The 19544-nt window shown below is 43.2% G+C and overlaps 1 protein-coding gene across 1 annotated transcript in view; it reads right to left on the reverse strand.

Moving 5' to 3' along the window:
• The window catches only part of myo18ab (myosin XVIIIA b), a 173495-nt gene that overhangs the window by 72222 nt on the left and 81729 nt on the right, over positions 1-19544 (reverse strand). Inside the window, exons 8-13 of the mRNA XM_055657428.1 lie at positions 17943-18153; positions 16799-16941; positions 14653-14753; positions 10923-10986; positions 9355-9600; positions 6840-6854 (exon numbers count right to left, since the gene is read on the reverse strand). Coding sequence (XP_055513403.1) covers positions 6840-6854; positions 9355-9600; positions 10923-10986; positions 14653-14753; positions 16799-16941; positions 17943-18153 — 780 coding nt within the window. The remainder of the gene's footprint in view (positions 1-6839; positions 6855-9354; positions 9601-10922; positions 10987-14652; positions 14754-16798; positions 16942-17942; positions 18154-19544) is intronic.

Raw genomic sequence — 19544 nt, forward strand, 5'->3', positions numbered from 1 at the left:
TGAGCGCAGTTTGGGAGGAGGAGAAATACAAAAGAATGTGCTAGATCTGCAAGATGCAGAACACAGCAGCTAATAAAATCTGGAACAGATCAAAATGCACAAATCAGACAACATCCACTGAGAGTAAAATTGAGCTTTGTTACAAGTGGATCAGAACTAGTGAATTTGATACCCCGTGCCAAGAGTTACAACATGCCAGGTGAAAGATACCACTCCTTGAGGTTACCTTGAAGCTTTGCTGGAACAAGTAGGGTGCCAAAGGTAGAGAGGTCAGTTTAGTTCAGTTTAGTTTAGAGATACAGCACGGAAACAGTCCGTTCGACCCACCGAGTCCCCATCGACCAGCGATCCCCGCACACTAGCACTATCCTACACACACTAAGGACAATTTACAATTTAACCAAGCCGACGAACCTACAAACCTGCATGTCTTTGGAGTGGGGGAGGAAACCGGAGATCCCAGAGGAAACCCACGCAGGTCACTGGGAGAACGTGCAAACTCCGTACAGAAAGCTCCGTACGTAAACCTGATGATTTAGTTGCTCTGTGCTTCGTGCCAATGTTTGGTCCTATTTATAATTTAGATTTTAGCGATGCAGCGCGAAAACAGGCCCTTCAGCCCACCAGATCTGCAGCGACCAGTGATCACCCCGTACACCAGCACTATCCCACACACCAGGGACAATTCACAATTTTTATCAAAGCCAATTAACCTACAAACCCGTACGTCTTTGGAACCGGAGCACCTGGAGAAACCCCACCCAGGTCACGGGGAGAACGTACAAACTCTGTACAGACAGCGCCCGTAGTCAGGAGCGAACCCGTGTCTCTAGCGTTGAGAGGCAGCAACTCTACCGCTGCGCCACCGTGCCGCCCTTCAAGTTCTGCATTCAATTTTGATAGAGCAACTAAAGAAAAATATATTGTCCTGGGAGAGAGCAGATTCACTGAAAACGCAAAGACACAAAATGCTGGAGTAACTCAGCGGGACAGGCAGCATCTCTGGAGAGAAAGAATGGATGCCATTTCGAGTCTAGACCCTTCTTCAGTCTAAAGAAGGTCTCAAGAGGGTCTCAACCCGAAATGTCCAGCTTTTTGTGTCTCTCTTCGGTTTAAACCAGCATCCTCAGTTCTAAACATTTCACTGGAAATGCACTGGATGTCAAAACCTTACATATTTGAATGGATTGCACTCCCTTGAAGATGTTAACAGAAACCCAGCAATGAATCAAATGTTTATCAAGGGAGCATAATCAAATGTATTCAAGGTCACTTAGCAGGGAACTCAAATGAACAAATATTAATAGCTTAAAGGACAGAAGAAACTTGGTAATCCTTCCCTTAAAATCTGGATTTGGAGAGACGGAAGCTTTCATAAAATGTAAATAGATTTCTGTGAAATATATTAAAGGATGGGGACCTAAGGCAATTAAAATGTATCAACGGAAATGCCGAATAGGCTGAATGATATGTCCCACTTTGACTGCTTTAGCAGACATTTATCCAAGGTAAATGGGGGAATGACACAGAGAACTGTGGAGAACATTTTTTGGGCACACAGTGGTACAGCGGTAGAGTTGCTGCCTCACAGCGCCAGAGACCGGGATCAATCCTGACTACGGGTGCTGTCTGTACTGAGTTTGCACGTTCTACCCGTGACCTGCGGGGCGTTCTCTGAGATCTTCGGTTTCCTCCCGCACTCCAGAGACGTACAGGTTTATAGGTTAATTGGCTTGGTGTAAATTTAAAATTGTCCCTAGTGTGTGTAGGGTAGTGTTAGTGTGCATGGATCGTTGATTGGTGCAGAGTCGGTGAGACTGTTTCCACACTGTATCTCTAAATTAAACTAAACAAAATAAACCAATTTCTCCATAAAGTTGTTGCATTTATTTGGGAGTCTGACTGCCATTTCAGGAATAGCTGGCAATTTGCATGAAATATTTGAAAATCTACCCCTGCAGTAAAATGAGCGTAAAATATTACATGCATTAGTAGGGTTTGGTATATTATAGTGGATGAAAGATTGGTTACACATAAGGTAAACGGTGAAAGAAAGTTCAAAGACATTCACGTTCTATAAAGACTCAAGGGCCTGTCCCACTTACGCTATTTTTTCGGCAACTTGCCGGCACCCGTCATAGTCGCAGCAAGTTGCCGAAAATGTTCAACATGTTGAAAATCCAGCGGCGACCAGAAAAAGGTGCGACTCTTTGGGCGACTACTCACGACCGTACAGGCGACATGTCGCGGGGTGAAGCCTCTATGGTCATGAGTAATCGCCCAATGAGTCGTACCTTTTTCTGGTCGCCGCTGGATTTTCAACATGTTGAACATTTTCGGCCATGACGGGTGCCGGCAGTCGGCGAAAAAAATTGCATAAGTGGGACAGGCCCTTTAGACTATGTTGCAAATTAACATATTAAAAAAAAAGATTATAGGTATATATCAATACAAAACAACGAACAGTTCTATTACCTTCATCACCGTCTGAGTTGTAATGGAACAGCATGCAACATGCAAACAAAAAGAAAGTGTTAGAAGGCAGTTTCATCTTTGCAATACAACAGTAAAAAAGACACAACATCTTATAGAGGGATAGTGATCTTGTAGAGGAGTATAAGATCACGAGAGGCATAGATTGGTTAGATGCACAAAGTCTCTTGCCCAGAGTTGGGGAATCGAGGAGCAGGGGACATAGGTTTAAGGTGAAGGGGAAACGATTTAATAGGAATCTGAGGGGTAACTTTTTCACACAAAGGGTGGTGGGTGTATAGAACAAGCTGCCAGAGGGAGTAGTTGAGTCTGGGACTATCCCAACATTTAAGAAACAGTTAGACAGGTACATGGATAGGACAGGTTTGGGGGGATATGGACCAAGCGCAGGCAGGTTGGACATGTTGGCTGGTGTGGGTAAATTTGGTTAAAGGGCCTGTTTCCACACTGTATCGTTCCCCACATCCAGCTTCTTTGTCCAACAAATCATACCCTCATGCATCCGTTCACACAATAAAGAGGGTGCCAAAATTTAAGATCAAGGAAATAAAATTAGGATTTTAGAATGGCAGACTAATTCCAAAACTAAGTACTTGTTACAGCTGATAGATCGTTGAACAATAAATAATTGAAGCAGGAAATGGGAGTTGAGCAGAACTTGTCCTTGGCAATTGCAATTGTTAAAGAGAGCCTAAACGTGCAAACAATGATGTTAGCACAACTTCTTAACAACATTTAAGAAGTAATGAATAAGTTATATCAATTTAAAGAAATCATTAAAAAAAAAAGGCCACATATATTAGCCCACACTCCACATCAAACTCCCAAGATCGCATGCTGCATCTTTGCAAGAAGCTATGTGCTATTGATGTTGCCAATCTACCCCACCATACATCTTGGTAGCATCTATAGTAATCTGTGACATCCAAGAACAATGAAATCAACATCGGAGCAGCGAAACAGTTCGAAGAGTTATTTGGCAATAAAGGAAGAAGCCAAAGTACACAGATTGTATTCAAACTTTCAATTATCATAAAAGAAAGATACATTTGTTTTTTAAAGCATTAAGGTTAAAGCAGAATACTAAACAAACAATAAGACTTGTAGAATTCCAAGACATGGAATGGGGGGAACGACATACCATGTTTTAAAAAAAATAAGTTTTAAGAGTGGATGATGTTTTAAGAGTGGATGATGAATTATAATTATTAATTATAGTCCATAGAAACCATTTAATTTCATTGACGAAGGCTTAACGTTATCAGTGGTTTTATAAAAATAATAAAGCATAGTTATTCACGTGAAATTATTTATACAGCGTTGGCCACAAATTACCGTCAACAGAGACCAGGTTTCCACACTGAACCACACACCCTGTAGAAGCCAGAAGTTGCTCAAACTTTACACAGTGGGCAGGATCCCTTCAATTTCAGTATCATTGTAGAGTCATAGAGTGATACAGTGTGGAAAGGGGTCCTTTAGCCCAACCTGCCCACACCAGCCAACATGTCCCAGCTACACAAGTCACACCTGCCCACATTTGGTCCATATCTGTCCTATCAAAGTACCTGTCCAACTGCTTCTTAAACATTGGGATAGTCCCAGCCCCAATTACCTCCTCTGGCAGCTTGTTCCATACACCCACCATCCTTTGTGTGAAAAAGTTACCCCTCAGATTCCTATTAAAAAATGTTTCCCTCTTTGCCTTAAACCTATGTCCTCTGGTCCTCTATTCACCTACTCTGGGCAAGAGACTCTGTGCATCTACCCGATCTATTTCTCTCATGATTTTATACACCTCTATAAGATCACCCCTCATCCTCCTGCGCTCCAAGGCCTACTCAACCTCACCCAATAGATCAGGCCTTCTAGTCCTGGCAACATCCTTGTAAATTTACAACTACAAATTCTGCTACTAACTCACAGGTTGCACAAAGTTTAGTTTGTACGCACTGTATGAAAGTGTAGAGTACAGTTGAAAGTACTCTACAGACAAAATTGAAAGTCCACTAAACCATTATTCAGTGGCTACATAGCTCATATGTAATAGGAGCCATTCGGCCCATCAAATGGCTGATCTATCTCTCCTCCTAACACCATTCACCTGCCTTCTCCCCATAACCTCTGACACCCGTACTAATCAAGAATCTATCTATCTATGTGTTAAAAATTGACTTGGCCTCCACAGTCTTCTGTGGCAAAGAATTCCACAGATTCACCACCCTTTGATTAAAGAAATGACTCCTCATCTCCTTCTTAAAGGAACATCTTTTAATTCTGAGGCTGTGACCTCTAGTCCTAAACTCTCCCACTAGTGGAAACATACACTCTATCCAAACATTTCACTATTCGGTACGTTTCAATGAGGTCCCCCCCTCATTTTTCTGAACTCCAGTGAGTACAAGCCCAGTGCCGTCAAACACTCATCACATGTTAACCCACTCATTCCTGGGATCATTCTTGTAAACCTCCTCTGGACCCACTCCAGAGCCAGCACATCCGTCCTCAGGTATGGTGCCCAAAATTGCTCACAGTACTCCAAATGCAGCCTGACCAGCGCCTTATAGAGCCTCAGCATTACATCATTGATGTTGAATCCTAGCCCCCTTGCTATAAATGCTGCAGTAATTGCAGCAAGTACAATTCAAGAGTCACTGAATGGCTATGAATGGGAATGAAAACATTTGTGCATGTGGGTAGCTGTGCATGTAACTAGTCCACAACTCAAGCCAAAATAAAATACTTTTTTAAATTCTTTTTTTCCCATCTATTTTATCTTCTTTAAAAATGTAGCAATGTAGAAATTTAAGTAGTGACTTTTTGTTTAACGTTGAGGTCAACTGATGCCCATTGGGAAATGGCATTGTGTAGGATGATAACTGAAGCGTCACAGAGAGGAATGGGTCTATCATAGTCACACACATAGAAATAGGCCCTTCACCCAACTCATCCGTGCCGACCAAGATGCCCCATCTAAGCTAGTCCCATTTGCCCGCCCCCGTTTGGCACATATCCCTCTGAATCTTTTCTGTCCATGTACCTGTCCAAATGCCTTTGAAAGGCTGCGCCTTTGAAGTCACATTCTCTCCCACCGTCTACAATGAAGCACATTGACATTGATACTGCCAGAGGAAGTAGTTGAGGCAGGTACAATTACCATTGACCCATTGAACATCTAAATGTCTTTTAAATGTTGTAATTGTACCTGCCCCAACTACTTCCTCTGACAGTATCACTGTCAATTTGCTTCATTGTAAACGGTGGGACTGAATGTGACTTCAAACACACAGCCTTTCAAAGATTGTTCTGCTAAATAAGATAGAAATCGTATCGTGGATGAAATGTAATCTCTTACTACACAGGGTTGTAGTGCCATCCGGTGGACAACATACAAAGTAACTACAGAAACTTCAATTCAAATGCAAAAAAAACCTAAATCAACTTCCAATGATTGCAACAGTTCAAGATGTTTTCCCCTAACCTTCCCTCCTGAAAACCATACAGCTCTGTAACGCTGGCACTCTTCAGATCCTTGCCCGAGTCAACATTCTTTCATTCAAGCCGACAGAGTAAACTATTCACACAGGCGATTCTTTGTGTTCGAGTCACAGAATGTAATCTGCAATCACGCATTACAATCAATCCACTCTATTAAATCTCTACTCCCATAGAAACATTTCTTAATGTAACATAGAAAATAAGTGCAGGAGTAGGCCTTTCAGCCCTTCGAGCCAGCACCGCCATTCAACATCATCCAAACATCAGCTGCATCTCAAATAATGCCATTCTGCCAATGACAAAGTAAGTACAGATGTCCTGCCAATATCATAAGCACATTCCCAAATTAAAAAATGGTTGGATTTTGCATAAATGGCGAGTATAGTTCATAAGGTCATAAGTGCAGGGAGCAGAATTAGGCCATTCGGCCCATCAAGTCTACCCCACCTTTCAATCATGGCTGATCTATCTTCTCACTCCGAACCCTTTTCTCCTGTGACCTTGTACAGCGTGGGGGAGGAAGGGAGAAACAATGGACAATGGGGACCTCACATAGAGGGGCCACCGTGCGGGGGGAGGGGAGAACAAAGGGGGACCTGCCGCGGATACTGTGTATACTTTGTAACTGTGTCAGCGCCCTTTATGTGGCAACTATTTGTATACCTTGAGTGTGTAAGCAAAGACTTTCACTGTGACTTGTCAAATTTGACAATAAAGTATTCATTCATTCATTCTCCCCATAACCCCTGACACCCATACTAATCTGTCGATAGCATGCCTTAAAAATATCCATTGACTTGGCCTCCACAGCCATCTGTGGCAATGAATCCCACAGTCATCCGAAATACCTGCTCTTCTGAAACCTGAAATACAACCACAAGTGAATGAGTACGAATGTTATTCAGCCTGTTGACCATTTCATGAGATCAATGCTGATTGATGTCCATCTGTGCATCACATCACTTGGGCTTCTCAGTATCTCATTAGTGTAAAGTGTCGTGTTTAATAAACTATTCATACTGCTTGGCAAACGAGTTGTGCCATGGAATCACAAGTTTCATCTATAAACTACCAAGATCGGCAATTAAATCTCTGCAAAAACAGTACCAAGAGTTCAACATATTAAGAAAAGAAAAAAAGTTACATGTAACATTAAAATGATGGAATTATTTACAAGCACTCACGTTTTGACTTGTACCCCAGTGAATAATTTAATAGCGCACCAAACAGAGTTATTAATTCACGTTTAATAATGTAAGAAGCTATTCGCTTTTGTTCTCAGAAGCAGTAATAATTGACCATTAAAGTATCGAGTTTGTTAATCCACCTCTGGTTCCCTAGAAATGGTTCCCATCTCCCAGCACACATCGGCGTTCTGCTGCTCACTGGATATATTTGATCAACCTCAACAATGGGCCAATTTTGCTTTGAGTGTTTTATGCAGACACCCCCTCGCCTGTAAACAGAAATAATCTGAAAGACCTGCATCTATTTTAACAATTTTGCAAAATATAATAAATCCACTTTTGTGGGAGTTTTTTTTAAAATCACTTATATCCCAGACAGTTCAAGACCAAGCCAGCACCCTGGACCAACCACACAGACACCCGTCAGCTGTGACAAGGCTTGCATGCTATAAACGGGCTTTACATAGAAACATAGAAAATAGGTGCAGGAGTAGGCCGTTCGGCCCTTCGAGCCTGCACCGCCATTCAATATGATCATGGCTGATCATCCAACTCAGTATCCTGTCCCTGCCTTCTCTCTATACCCCCTGATCCCTTTAGCCACAAGGGAGCCACATTTAACTCCCTCTTAAATATAGCCAATGAACTGGCCTCAACTACCTTCTGCGGCAGAGAATTCCAGAGATTCACCACTCTCTGTGTGAAAAAAGTTTTCCTCATCTCGGTCCTAAAAGATTTCCCCTTTATCCTTAAACTGTGACCCAACTTTAGTTTAGTTTAGTTTGGAGATACAGCTCGAAATCAGGCCCTCTGGCCCATCGAGTCCACACCAACTAGCGACCAGCGATCCCCGCACACTAACACCATCCTACACTCACTAGGGACAATTTACATTTATACCAAGCCAATTAGCCTACAAACCTGTACGTCTTTGAAGAGTGGGAGAAAACCGAAGATCTCAGAGAAAACCCACGCAGGTCACGGGGAGAACGTGCAAACTCCGTACAGACAGCACCCGTAGTCAGGATCGAACCCTGGTCTCCGGTGCCGTGAGGCGGCAACTCTACCGCTGCGCCACCGTGCCACCCTAAACCAAGCTACAAAACAAAGCCGGGTAGAATCTCTATCAAAGTTGATACTTTAATTGTCGACTTTTACTACTTCTGAAGATAAAGGTGAAGATGAGATAACAAAGTTGTGTAGAATCTCTGGCAACAAGTCATCTTCCCCAATGAGCTCAATGCACTGTGTGTAGGAAGGAACTGCAGATGCTGGTTTAAATCGAAGATGGACACAAAATGCCGGAGTAACTGAGAGGGACAGGCAGCATCTCTGGAGAGAAGGAATGGGTGTTGTTTCGGGTCTAGTATTTAATACCATCCACGCACTTATCTAAAGTATCTCTCCTAACCCCATTCTCCTGTCTTCTCCCCATAAACTGACATCTGTACTAATCAAGAATCTATCTATCTCTGCCATAAATATATCCACTGACTTTACCTCCACAGCCTGCTTTAGCAAAGAATTCCACAGATTCACTACCTTCTGATAGAGAGCTTAGTAGGAATGTGTCGACACCACAACCTCTCCTTCAATGCAGGAAGGTGAAGGAGCTGGTCATTGACTTCAGGAAACAGGGTGGAAACACACACCCATCCCGCATCAATGGAGCTGATGTGGAGATGGTCTAGAACTTCACTCAAATTATTCAAGCTTCATACACACCAGGTGGATCTCTTACAGGTCAGCTACAACTTTGGAAAAGTGTCGTTTATTTTCCTATGGTTTCCATGGTTCTTGTACAAAGTTTGTAGACAAGCGAGAGAGAGAATGCTTGAGGACATTTACCCTCACCGCCATTTACCCTTCTGAGATAATGACATGGTACATGAAAAGATAACAGCATTGAATGGACCCACAAAGGTCATGCCCACATTTAAATAATGAATTGTAATCATGGCAGACATTAAATAAGAGATGATACCGACATTTCTGCCAAGTATATAGAATTAGAATAAAGTAAAACTTGCACCATCAAATCTTACAGAGGTCAAATCTTACAGGGAAAACAAAGGAGGACTTGATGTGGGAGAGCGAGGGAGGGGGGGGGGGGGGGGACGGGGGACGGGGGAGGATCTGGTGCATGGTTACTCTGTAACTGTGTCAGCACCCTTTACATAGCGACTGTTTGCATACAGTGGGTGGGCAAACAAAGAATTTCACTGTGACTTGCCACATTTGACCATAAAGTATCCAATTCAATTCCACACACTCTACCTTTCGTGGCACCTGCTGCCCCCAAGTGATAGATGGCACTTAGGATGTGCCAAAGCGCTTTCTGTTCTTCATTTGAAACCCCGAGCATCTTCAGCGCAGCCTGAAGTTTGTTAAATTGCTGGGCTGCCTTTTGCTTTTCTTCGGGCTGCAAAGACAATTAAAGCAAAACATTGTGTCAGAAGGAATTGCAGATGCTGGTTTAAATCGATGATAGGACACAAAATGCTGGAGTAATTCTGCCGGACAGGCAGCATCTCTGGAGAGAAGGAATGGGTGACGTTTCGGGCCGAGACCCTCTTCAGACCCGAAACTGGTCTGAAGAGGGTCTCGGCCCGAAACGTCACCCATTCCTTCTCGCCAGAGATGCTGCCTGTCCCGCCGACCCGCTGAGTCACTCCAGCGTTTTGTGTCTATCTAAAGCAAAGAGAATATTTGACGAATAGTTCACACAATAAACGAGATCAATAGAACATGTTTTCAGTTCATCTATGGGTAATTAAAATTGATTAGAATAGCAAAGCACACTAGTATCTAAGGTGCACTACCGCAGAAGGGAAAGATGGTTCAATTGCTTATTGTCACTGCAGTTATTATCATCTGGAAGACTGCTGTTTCAAACAAATGAAATGCCAATGAACAACTGGTCTCATCATGTGAATGAGGCATCATAAACCAGTGGGTTACCTGCTCTCTGAGCAGAGATAGAGCAGATTGAGGGGGTAGCAACAACAGGATACGGGCACTAAGATTAATTGTAATTTGTGGAAACAATGCCATAAAGGAAAGCTGTTAATTTATACGGCCCCTTGTCAATTATACTGATGTTCATTTATGAACACCTTTTGTCACCAGCGGGGCAAAATGGTTGGTGCGGACTTGGTGGGCTGAAGAGCCTGCTTCCTCGATGTATCTCTAAACCAGGGGTGGGGAACCTTTTCACGTTGGAAGGCCGCATTAAGTTAGCTGTAATCTAACAAGGCCGCATTCCAGGAAACTTCAATTAGATATAGGATTATTTCGTTGAATCTATTTTTACTCTTTGGTATTTTAAATACGTTCATTTTAAGATTAAAATAAAAATAATAAAAGACGAGCAAAAACATATTAATAAAAATAAAAGGATTTGTTCTACAAAATTTGGATTCATTCAAAAGGCCGCACTTGATGGCCGAGAAGGCAGCAGGTTCCCCACCCCTGCTCTAAACCAAACTAAAATGAACCTGGGCCCTCCCACGAAATCCATGCCATTTTATAATTAAATGAGTAATCAAGTGACTGGGGAATTTTGCCTTGCAATCATTGGAGACGACATCTGTACACTATGGAGGGCTCGATTCTAATCATGTATTGTATTGTTTTCCACCGACTGGTTAGCACGTACAAAGGCTTTTCACTGTACCTCGGTACATGTGACAATTAACTCAACTCAACATCAAAAAATCAATTATCTCTAAAGTCAAAAGATACCTTTGTTAAAGGTGCAATTTCAAAAGCATTGTTTCCTGCAATATGATTCAAGTGTAGCTCTGTTCTGTAAGCGACAAAAATAGGAAAACCAGTTAGTTGTATGCAAAGATTATATGCAAACCATGAAGGAAGCAGCAAGCAGGTAATGTGGAACAGATCAAATGTGATTCATATCATACTCTGTACAACTGCTTTAAATTGTACGACTCCTCCCTATGTCGTGGGGTAGACTGCGACTGACTCCACCCCACCACCCTCCCAATCTTTCCACATCCCCAATCCTTTCCGCTCGTCACTTGATTTTCATGTTTCATGTTTTTGTGTTTTTATGACTGTTGGCAGATCAATTTCCCTCCTGGAATAAATAAGGTTCTATCGTATTGTATCTTATTTTCCATTGTTTCCATTCCTATATACTTCCCACGAATACTCGTGCAGCCAACAACTTTCAGGTCTCCAAAGAACATTATTTTAGATTGAAAGCACTTGTTGCTTTAGCAATAAAACATTGAGCACACAAGGTGCCGATGGAAACTGAATTATTCACAAGGTGCAAAAATATTTGCACTTTCAACAGTTTGGTGCAATTCCCAGGATTGCAGATTCTTTTTGTTGTTTAGAGGAAGTTATTTGTTCCACAGTCATAGAGTGATACCATGTGGAAACAGGCCCTTCAGCCCAACTCGCCCACACTGGCCAACATGTCCCAGCTACACTAGTCCCACCTGCCTGCGCTTGGTCCATATCCCTCCAAAACTGTCCTATCCACGTACCTGTCCGTACCACAAGCTTAGTCCTCGTCTACTCAACAGCGGAGTGTTGCTCAACAGCTTGGGCTAATAGCTGCCACACCGAACTAGTTGCACTGTCCTTAACTCTGCAATGCGGGTCATCACAGGGACACAAGCAAGGCAACACCTTTGCAGTGGCTCCCTGTCCTCTCTCTCATCGCCCCTCCCAGCGTACGCAGAAGGGAGAGGATGTTGAAAGATTGGTGCACCATCGAGGCTAACTCTGACCTTCCCATCCATGCTGACTGGAACAATCTGCCCAACATGCACCTGAAATCCCGCAAACACTTCTGGTCTTCAGTCAAATCCCTGGAAGACTTTGACTCCAAGACTGAGTGGTGCAGAGCCTGGAAAGATGCCAACACCGACAACGGAGATGTCATCACAGACCCCACACAGTGAAACCACCGGGTTTCAACCTCCATCGCACGCAATGGCGAACCCTGAACAGAATCCGCACCCTCCATGCAAGAACAGCCCGTCACCTGCATAAATGGGGGGGGGTGACAGACAGACTGCGGACATCCAGACCAGACCATCCCACACATCGTGAATGACTGCCCACTGAGGTTTTTCCCTGGGGGCATCAACGCCATCCACCCAGTAACTGATGCTGTCCTGGCCTGGACGTCTGCCCTTGATCCCCAACTTTAAGCTGTGCACGCCGTACCCAAGAAGAAGGCTGGTTCATATACGTTGGGATAGTCCCAGCCTCAACTACCTCCTCTGGCAACTTGTTCCATACACCCACCACCTTTATTCTGCAGCTTCTGGATAATTGAGCAAGTTTACCCAACAATCTGCTGAGCCACCTCCATCAATAAGATGACTGGCTACATAATTGGTGCCAATCTGATTTGTTTCACCTGGAGAAGTAACAGGGACGGTACAACTGACTTCATTTCTTCAGATTGAGGAGAAAAACAGAATCCAGTACCCATTCTTGATTACTTTCCCACTAGAAGAGCAGTATTGGAGATACGATGCGATACGATACGATACGATCGGACTTTATTTATCCCAGGAGGGAAATTGATGTTGGGGGTGCTAGCCTCCATACTCATGTTCAAAGAATCATCCTTTCACTGAGGGTGACCTCAGGCATTACAAAAAATGCAGATGTTGCACATCTACATAAATCAAGCTAAAAAAACACTCAAAGGCAAGTAGGCAGTAATGGAGGGAAGTACAATCAGTTTTAAATCGAAGGTCCTTCATCAGAAGTGAAAAATGGAAATGAGCCATGATTTTATTTGCACAGAGAAGGATACATGAAATAGAGGGAATACCTGCAATAGGCTGAAATGTTTTAAAAAGATGTGTATAACATGCAGAGGAAAGAAAAATAATAAATAAAATTACAACCAAGCTTGAAAGGGCTCAGAGAAGATTTACAAGGATGTTGTCAGGACTAGAGGGTGTGAGCTATAGGGGGAGGTTGAGTAGGCTGGGTCTCTATTCCATGGAGTGCAGGAGGATGAGGGGAGATCTTATAGAGGTGTACAAAGTCATGAGAGGAATAGATCGGGTAGATGCACAGGGTCTTTTGCCCAGAGTAGGGGAATCGAGAACCAGAGGACACAGGTTCAAAGTGAAAGGGAAGAGATTCAATAGGAATCAGAGGGGTAACTTTTTCGCACCGTAGGTGGTGGGTGTATGGAACAAGCTGCCAGAGGAGGTAGTTGAGGCTGGGACTATCCCATTGTTTAAGAAACAGTTGGACAGGTACATGGATAGGACAGGTTTGGAGGGTTATGGACAAAGCGCAGGCAAGTGGGACTAGGGTAGCTGGGATATTGTTGGCCGGTGTGGGTGAGTTGGGCCGAAGGGCCTGTTTCCACACTGTATTAATCTATCACTATGACACAGCTGAGATTTAGCAAATATTTAGACTGGTACATGTATACAACAAGTTAGAAACATGGAAAATAGGTGCAGGGGTAGGCCATTCGGCCCATCGAGCCAGCACCGCCATTCAATATGATCACGGCTGATCATCCAAAATCAGTACCCTGTTCCTGCTTTCTCCCCATATCACTTGATTCCATTAGCCGTTAGGTTTAAAGGGATATGGGCCAAATGCAGGCAGGTGGGACTAGTGGAGATGGGACATGTTGGTCGATGTGGACAAGTTGGGGTGTAGGGCATTGTTTCCACACTGTATCCACACTCTGGGAGTGAGCAGAGCAGAAGAGGAATTTACCCCAGTAGAGTCTTGGGGGCTACATTGTGACCTGGCAGTTGATCCTGGGCTGTTTCTTGAGCTCATGATGGACATTAGCTGCAGCAATATCAGGTTGAAGACAGAGGTCAGGGTGAAAATGGGATGGAGAATTAAAGTGACTGAAGATTAGATTCACCCAACAGACTGGACAGAAGTGGTCACCCTTCAAACTGGATCGATCACTCAGCATTTATATCAATGCTAGATTTTAAAATATTTAAATAAAGCTTGGAATAAAACAGCCAAATAAAGTAGAGTTATAGAGTGATACAGCGTGGAACGTGGCCCTTTGGCCCAACTTGCCCACACCAACCAACATGTCCCAGCTACCCTAGTCCTACCTGCCTGCGTTTGGTCCATATCCCTCCAAACCTGTCAATAGACAATAAGTGCAGGAGGAGCCAGCACCGCCATTCAATGTGATCATTGCTGATCATCCACAATCAGTACCCCGTTCCTGCCTTCTCCCCATATCCCCTGACTCTGCTATCTTCAAAGAGCCCCATCTAGCTCTCTCTTGAAAGTATCCAGAGAACCGGCCTCCACCGCCCTCTGTCCTATCCATGTAGTGGTCACGCTTCAAAAATACCCAGAATAAAACTGGATCGTCCACCCAACATCCACATCAACACTGGATGCTTTAATAATTAAATAAAGACAAAGATAAAATCATTGCCACACAACTCCAAGTGCAGCTTTTAGAGGATGATTGTACCTTAGAGTATTGTCAGCACCGGCCATGAGATAGTAGAACACATTAAATGTGCCCTCGGTCCCAGGATGCTTGGATACCCTGACCTTCTCCAGAAGCATAGTCTGTAAAAAGAGCAATAGACCTCAAGTGTCTGCATTTTATAAATATTAAACAGATCTATTGAATTAATTTGGTAAAAGTATTTAAAACGACAAACCACATCCACCATTCTTAGACACACAAATTAATTGGAAGTCACATTGAAACATATACAGTTCGAAGACAAGACTGTAGTTGTTTGGGTTTTTTTATTTTTATTTTCTTTATTCTCTCTCCCATTATGTACTATGTTTACATATTCTATTGCGCTGCAGCAAACAAGAGTTTAATTGTCCTATCTGGGACATATGACAATAACACACTCTTGACCCTCTCTTGACTTGAAAAAGGGTCTCGAATGGGTGAAGAAAACGTCACCCATTCCTTCTCTCCAGAGATGCTGCCTGTCCTGCTGAGTTGCTCCAGCATTTTGTGTCTACTGTGGATCAATGATTGCGGGTCAGGAGAAGAAACAGGAGAAGGCAGCGGTTGAGTTGCTGCCTTACAGTGAATGCAGCACCAGGAGACCTGGGTTCGATCCCGACTACGGGCGCTGTCTGTACGGAGTTTGTACGTTCTCCCCGTGACCTGCGTGGGTTTTCCCCGAGATCTTCGGTTTCCTCCCACACTCCAAAGACGTACAGGTTTGTAGGTTAATTGGCATGGTGCAAATGTAAAAAATGTCCCGAGTGGGTGTAGGATAGTGTTAATGTGCGGGGATCAGTGGTCGGCGCAGACCCGGTGGGCTGAAGGGCCTGTTTCCACGCTGTATCTCTAAACTGCAAAAAAAGACCAGCATGCTGTGTAGGAAGGAACTGAGGATGCCGGATTAAACCGAAGATAGACACAATATGCTGGGAGTAACTGAATGGGACAGGCAGCATCTCTGGAGAGAAGGAATGGGTGAGGTCCCGCTGAGTTACTCCAGCGTTTTGTGTCGAAACCAAAACATTTTTGAAAACAATTAAAACAAAATATTAACTTTATCCGTTGTAGTGTTAAGTTGCTCATCGTAGTGTGACCTGATTCCTCACTGTAATTGGCAACTAAATACTGTAATATTGGGCTCCATCAGTTCAGAGCAGTGCTGAACTACTGTCTACCTCATTGGTGACCCTCGGACTATCCTTGATCGGACTTTACTGGCTTTACCTTGCACTAAACATTATTCCCTTATCTACACTGTGAATGGCTTGATTGTAATCATGTGTTGTCTTTCTGCTGGCTGGTTAGCACACAACAAAAGCTTTTCACTGTACCTCGGTCTTTTCACTAAACTGAAACTGAACTGATCTTTGGACTCCACAAGAGATTTAGGGTTTAAGTATAGTTGATGAAAAGCTGATACTAACAGTCTGACCTGGTCAAACATCACATCAATAGTTAAGAGAGCGCAGCAGCGTTTGCAATTTCTGTGTCGGATGAGAAGAGCTCGCCTCCCCCATCCCGTCCTCACCACTTTCTACAGGGGCACCATAGAGAGCATTCTGACCAGTTGCATCTCTGTCTGGTTTGGGGACTGTGAAGCCTCCGACCGGAAGTCCGTGCAGGACGGCTGAAAAAATCATCAGGACTTCACTCCCCTCAATCGGGGACATTGTGAGCAAACATTGCTTGTCTAAGGCCAGCAGTATCATGAAGGACCCCACACATCTCCATCATGGGCTGTTCACTCTGATGCCCTCGGGCAAAAGATATCATAGCATAAGGAGCAGAACGGCCAGGTTTTGCAACAGCTTCTTCCCACGAGCCATCAGACTCTTGAATGCCATGTAAATGGGCAACCACCATTATCCATTTTATCTTTTTATCCATTTTGTTTATTTTTGTGTTGCACTGGGGAGCCAAATGCAACGGAATTTCGTTTAGAATTGCATATATCGATGTATTTCTAAATGACAATAAAGTTTTGATTGATTGATAAATAGTTGTCAGTTGAGTTGAGACCTCTGTGCAAATTTGCATGTATCAAAATCCAGGCATTCGAGAAGAGACATGTCACAACTTTGCAGCAAATTCCTATTTTCCGACAATGCAGAAGATAAGAGAACGGTTATACATTTCTCACCTGTACAGAGGCCGAAGCCACCTGTCCAGCCTGATCAAAGTCAAGTGAGACAATCTCCGAGAAGCGGGTGGCGTTGCTGTTCATACTTGTCGAGCTGTTGCCGAAGGCTTCCAAAACTGAACACACTGCCTGCCATTTCTCCACTAAACATTCCAAAAACACAAGAGAAATTACAGAAAGTTTAAAATGAATGAATTAATACGTTTATTAGCCAAGTATTCACATACAAGGAATTTGCCTTGGTGCTCCACCCATAAGTGACATGACATACAGTGACAGTTAGGAATGACACATAAAACATTAAACATTAATACTAAAACATTATTGATTAAACATGTGAATTAAATAAAATACCAGATTAAAAGTTGAAATACTGTCCCGCCAACTATGATATTGCTTCAATTTGCTGAATAATCATCGAATGAAGGAAGTGCCTGGTTCCCTATCTTACCAAACGGAGCTGGAATTACTGAATTTATGAACTAGTTTTTTTATCCATTCTGGATTAGCTTCAAGTTTGAAGAAGTTAAGTAACTTGAAACAATGCGCACCAATCCAGAATCATTCACTATTGAATAAATCTCATTCTGACCATGTGGGTTGCGATAGTCCATTGTTCCAACTCCGCATTTTCAAATTGTACGCTCCAGGCGATCTAATGAAGGTTAAATACAGGCTGCTCCGTGTTCCTGGAGAATTAGCTCTCCATGACAAAGCAAATCATCCTCTGAGTCTTCAGAGCACCTACAGATTCAGGGACAGTTTCTTCCCAACTGTTATCAAGCAATTGAACCATCCTACCACAAATATAGAGCAATGCTGAACTACTATCTACCTCATTGGAGATCCTCGGACTATCTTTGATCGGACTTTATTGGCTTTATCTTGCAGTAAACATTATTCCCTTTATCCTATATCTGTACCCTGTGGACGGCTCGATTGTAATCATGTTTTGTCTTTCCGCTGGCTGGTTAGCACGCAACAAAAGCTTTTCGCTGTACCTCGGTACACGTGACAATAAACTAAACTGAACTGACCAGAAAAAAAGGCCCTGGAGCGGTTAAAATACAGCTTCTAATGAAAGTAATCCCAACATTTATGCATAATAAAAATCAAACATTTGCAGATTCATTTATGTTCCTACCAGTCACAATTTTCCCTGTGCTCCCAGCAATTGTAACCAGATACTGAACGAGATGTTGACTGTTTGTCGTTTTTCCACTGCCACTTCTGCCCAGAAGAACGATGGATTGGTCCTGCCTGGTGGTGAGAAGGTTTCTGTAGGCAGCTTGTGCAACAGCGTAGACATGCGGGGATGTGTCCTCTCTGCGACATCCTTTAAACATGTGCATAACCTGAAACACCAATACATGATCACGGTTTGCACTGATTCCCAAATTACATTGATCAGAGAAAACATCTGACGAGTTTGGTGTATTTAGATGGAGAGCATTTTACATTTAGTTATTTAAACAAAAAGTACTTTTAAAGTTATACAAAAACAAATCTCCTTATGAACCTATGTGTTCATTTAAGAAATGTTGAGTATTTTCAGCTCAAGCCTCTTGACCATCAAAGATGACTCATTTCTGGCCCTTTTTGGTAAAAACTCAAACTTGAAGGCCTCTTCTCAAATGAGCAACAGGTTGGGGTGGGAGATTGCAACCTTCACGTGGTCCGCCCCGTTTCGACGAATGCAATCAACCTGGCGTGCACAATCAAATAAGATCAAATAGAACAAGTTGACCTACAACTTTAGGCTGTGCACGCCATACGCAAGAAGAAGAAGAAGCAACAGGTTCATCATTATATACCATTAACATCAGTCCTCTCCCTGATCAGACTTTGAGAGAGAATTGAAAAAATAAATAAAATTGAAAACACTATAATGTTTCAAATTCAAGTTGGGGCATTCCCTTTGGATGTACTAGCATAAGAGCACAGGTCCTCCACTGATTTTGTATTGTATTGTATGTATTGTATTCAAATTGATTGTCATTGTCTCAATTTGAGACAAGGAAATGAATTTCCCTTACAGGCAGTATCATAAAAAATAAAAAAATCATAAAAAATAAATAAATAATAAATAAATAATAAGACATATTAAAATTGAAATTGACTTAAAAAAAGCACAAACACAGAAAGTCCACAACACAACATAACATAAATGGCACCAAGGTGAGGATGGCACCATAGCCCAGCCAGCCTCCCCTCCGTGTTCATCCGTGGTCGGGGCCTTCCGAGCACCCGCAGTCGCCACCCCGGGTGGCCCCAGCACCTGATGGTCCGACACCTCCTTTAATCCGGACAAAATTACAAGAGCACATTTGAAATCCCACCCGGAAGTCGTGAGATCTCACCCAGCCTAGGCTGGGTGAGATCTCAAATCCATTGGGACTTCCTCGGCTGATCGTCGGATCCACTTTGCCCACTGTGCCAGCAGATCCGTTCCCGTAACCGACTTCCGAGGCCGACTTTGCGGGCCGGTATCTCGGCGGGTTAGGCGGAACTTTCCGGTGCCGTTGGATTCCTCTCGGAGGCCGTGACCTCTGTTGGTCTGGCAAAACGGGTAAAATTCTGCAAGGCTCTGGACCCAAGGATTCCGGAAAATCAGTGATGTATCAAATATTTTAGGCCCTCTTCAAAGGAAAAATCGGCGGTACATCTTTTGCTACACCTACTTTTACAAGTCAACTTTAAAAAAACTTATTTGCCCAATTCAGTGTCCAGGGTTCTCATCAGTTTC

This window comes from Leucoraja erinacea, chromosome 28 (genome assembly GCF_028641065.1).
Source record: "Leucoraja erinacea ecotype New England chromosome 28, Leri_hhj_1, whole genome shotgun sequence".
In the NCBI taxonomy this organism is placed as follows: domain Eukaryota; kingdom Metazoa; phylum Chordata; class Chondrichthyes; order Rajiformes; family Rajidae; genus Leucoraja; species Leucoraja erinaceus.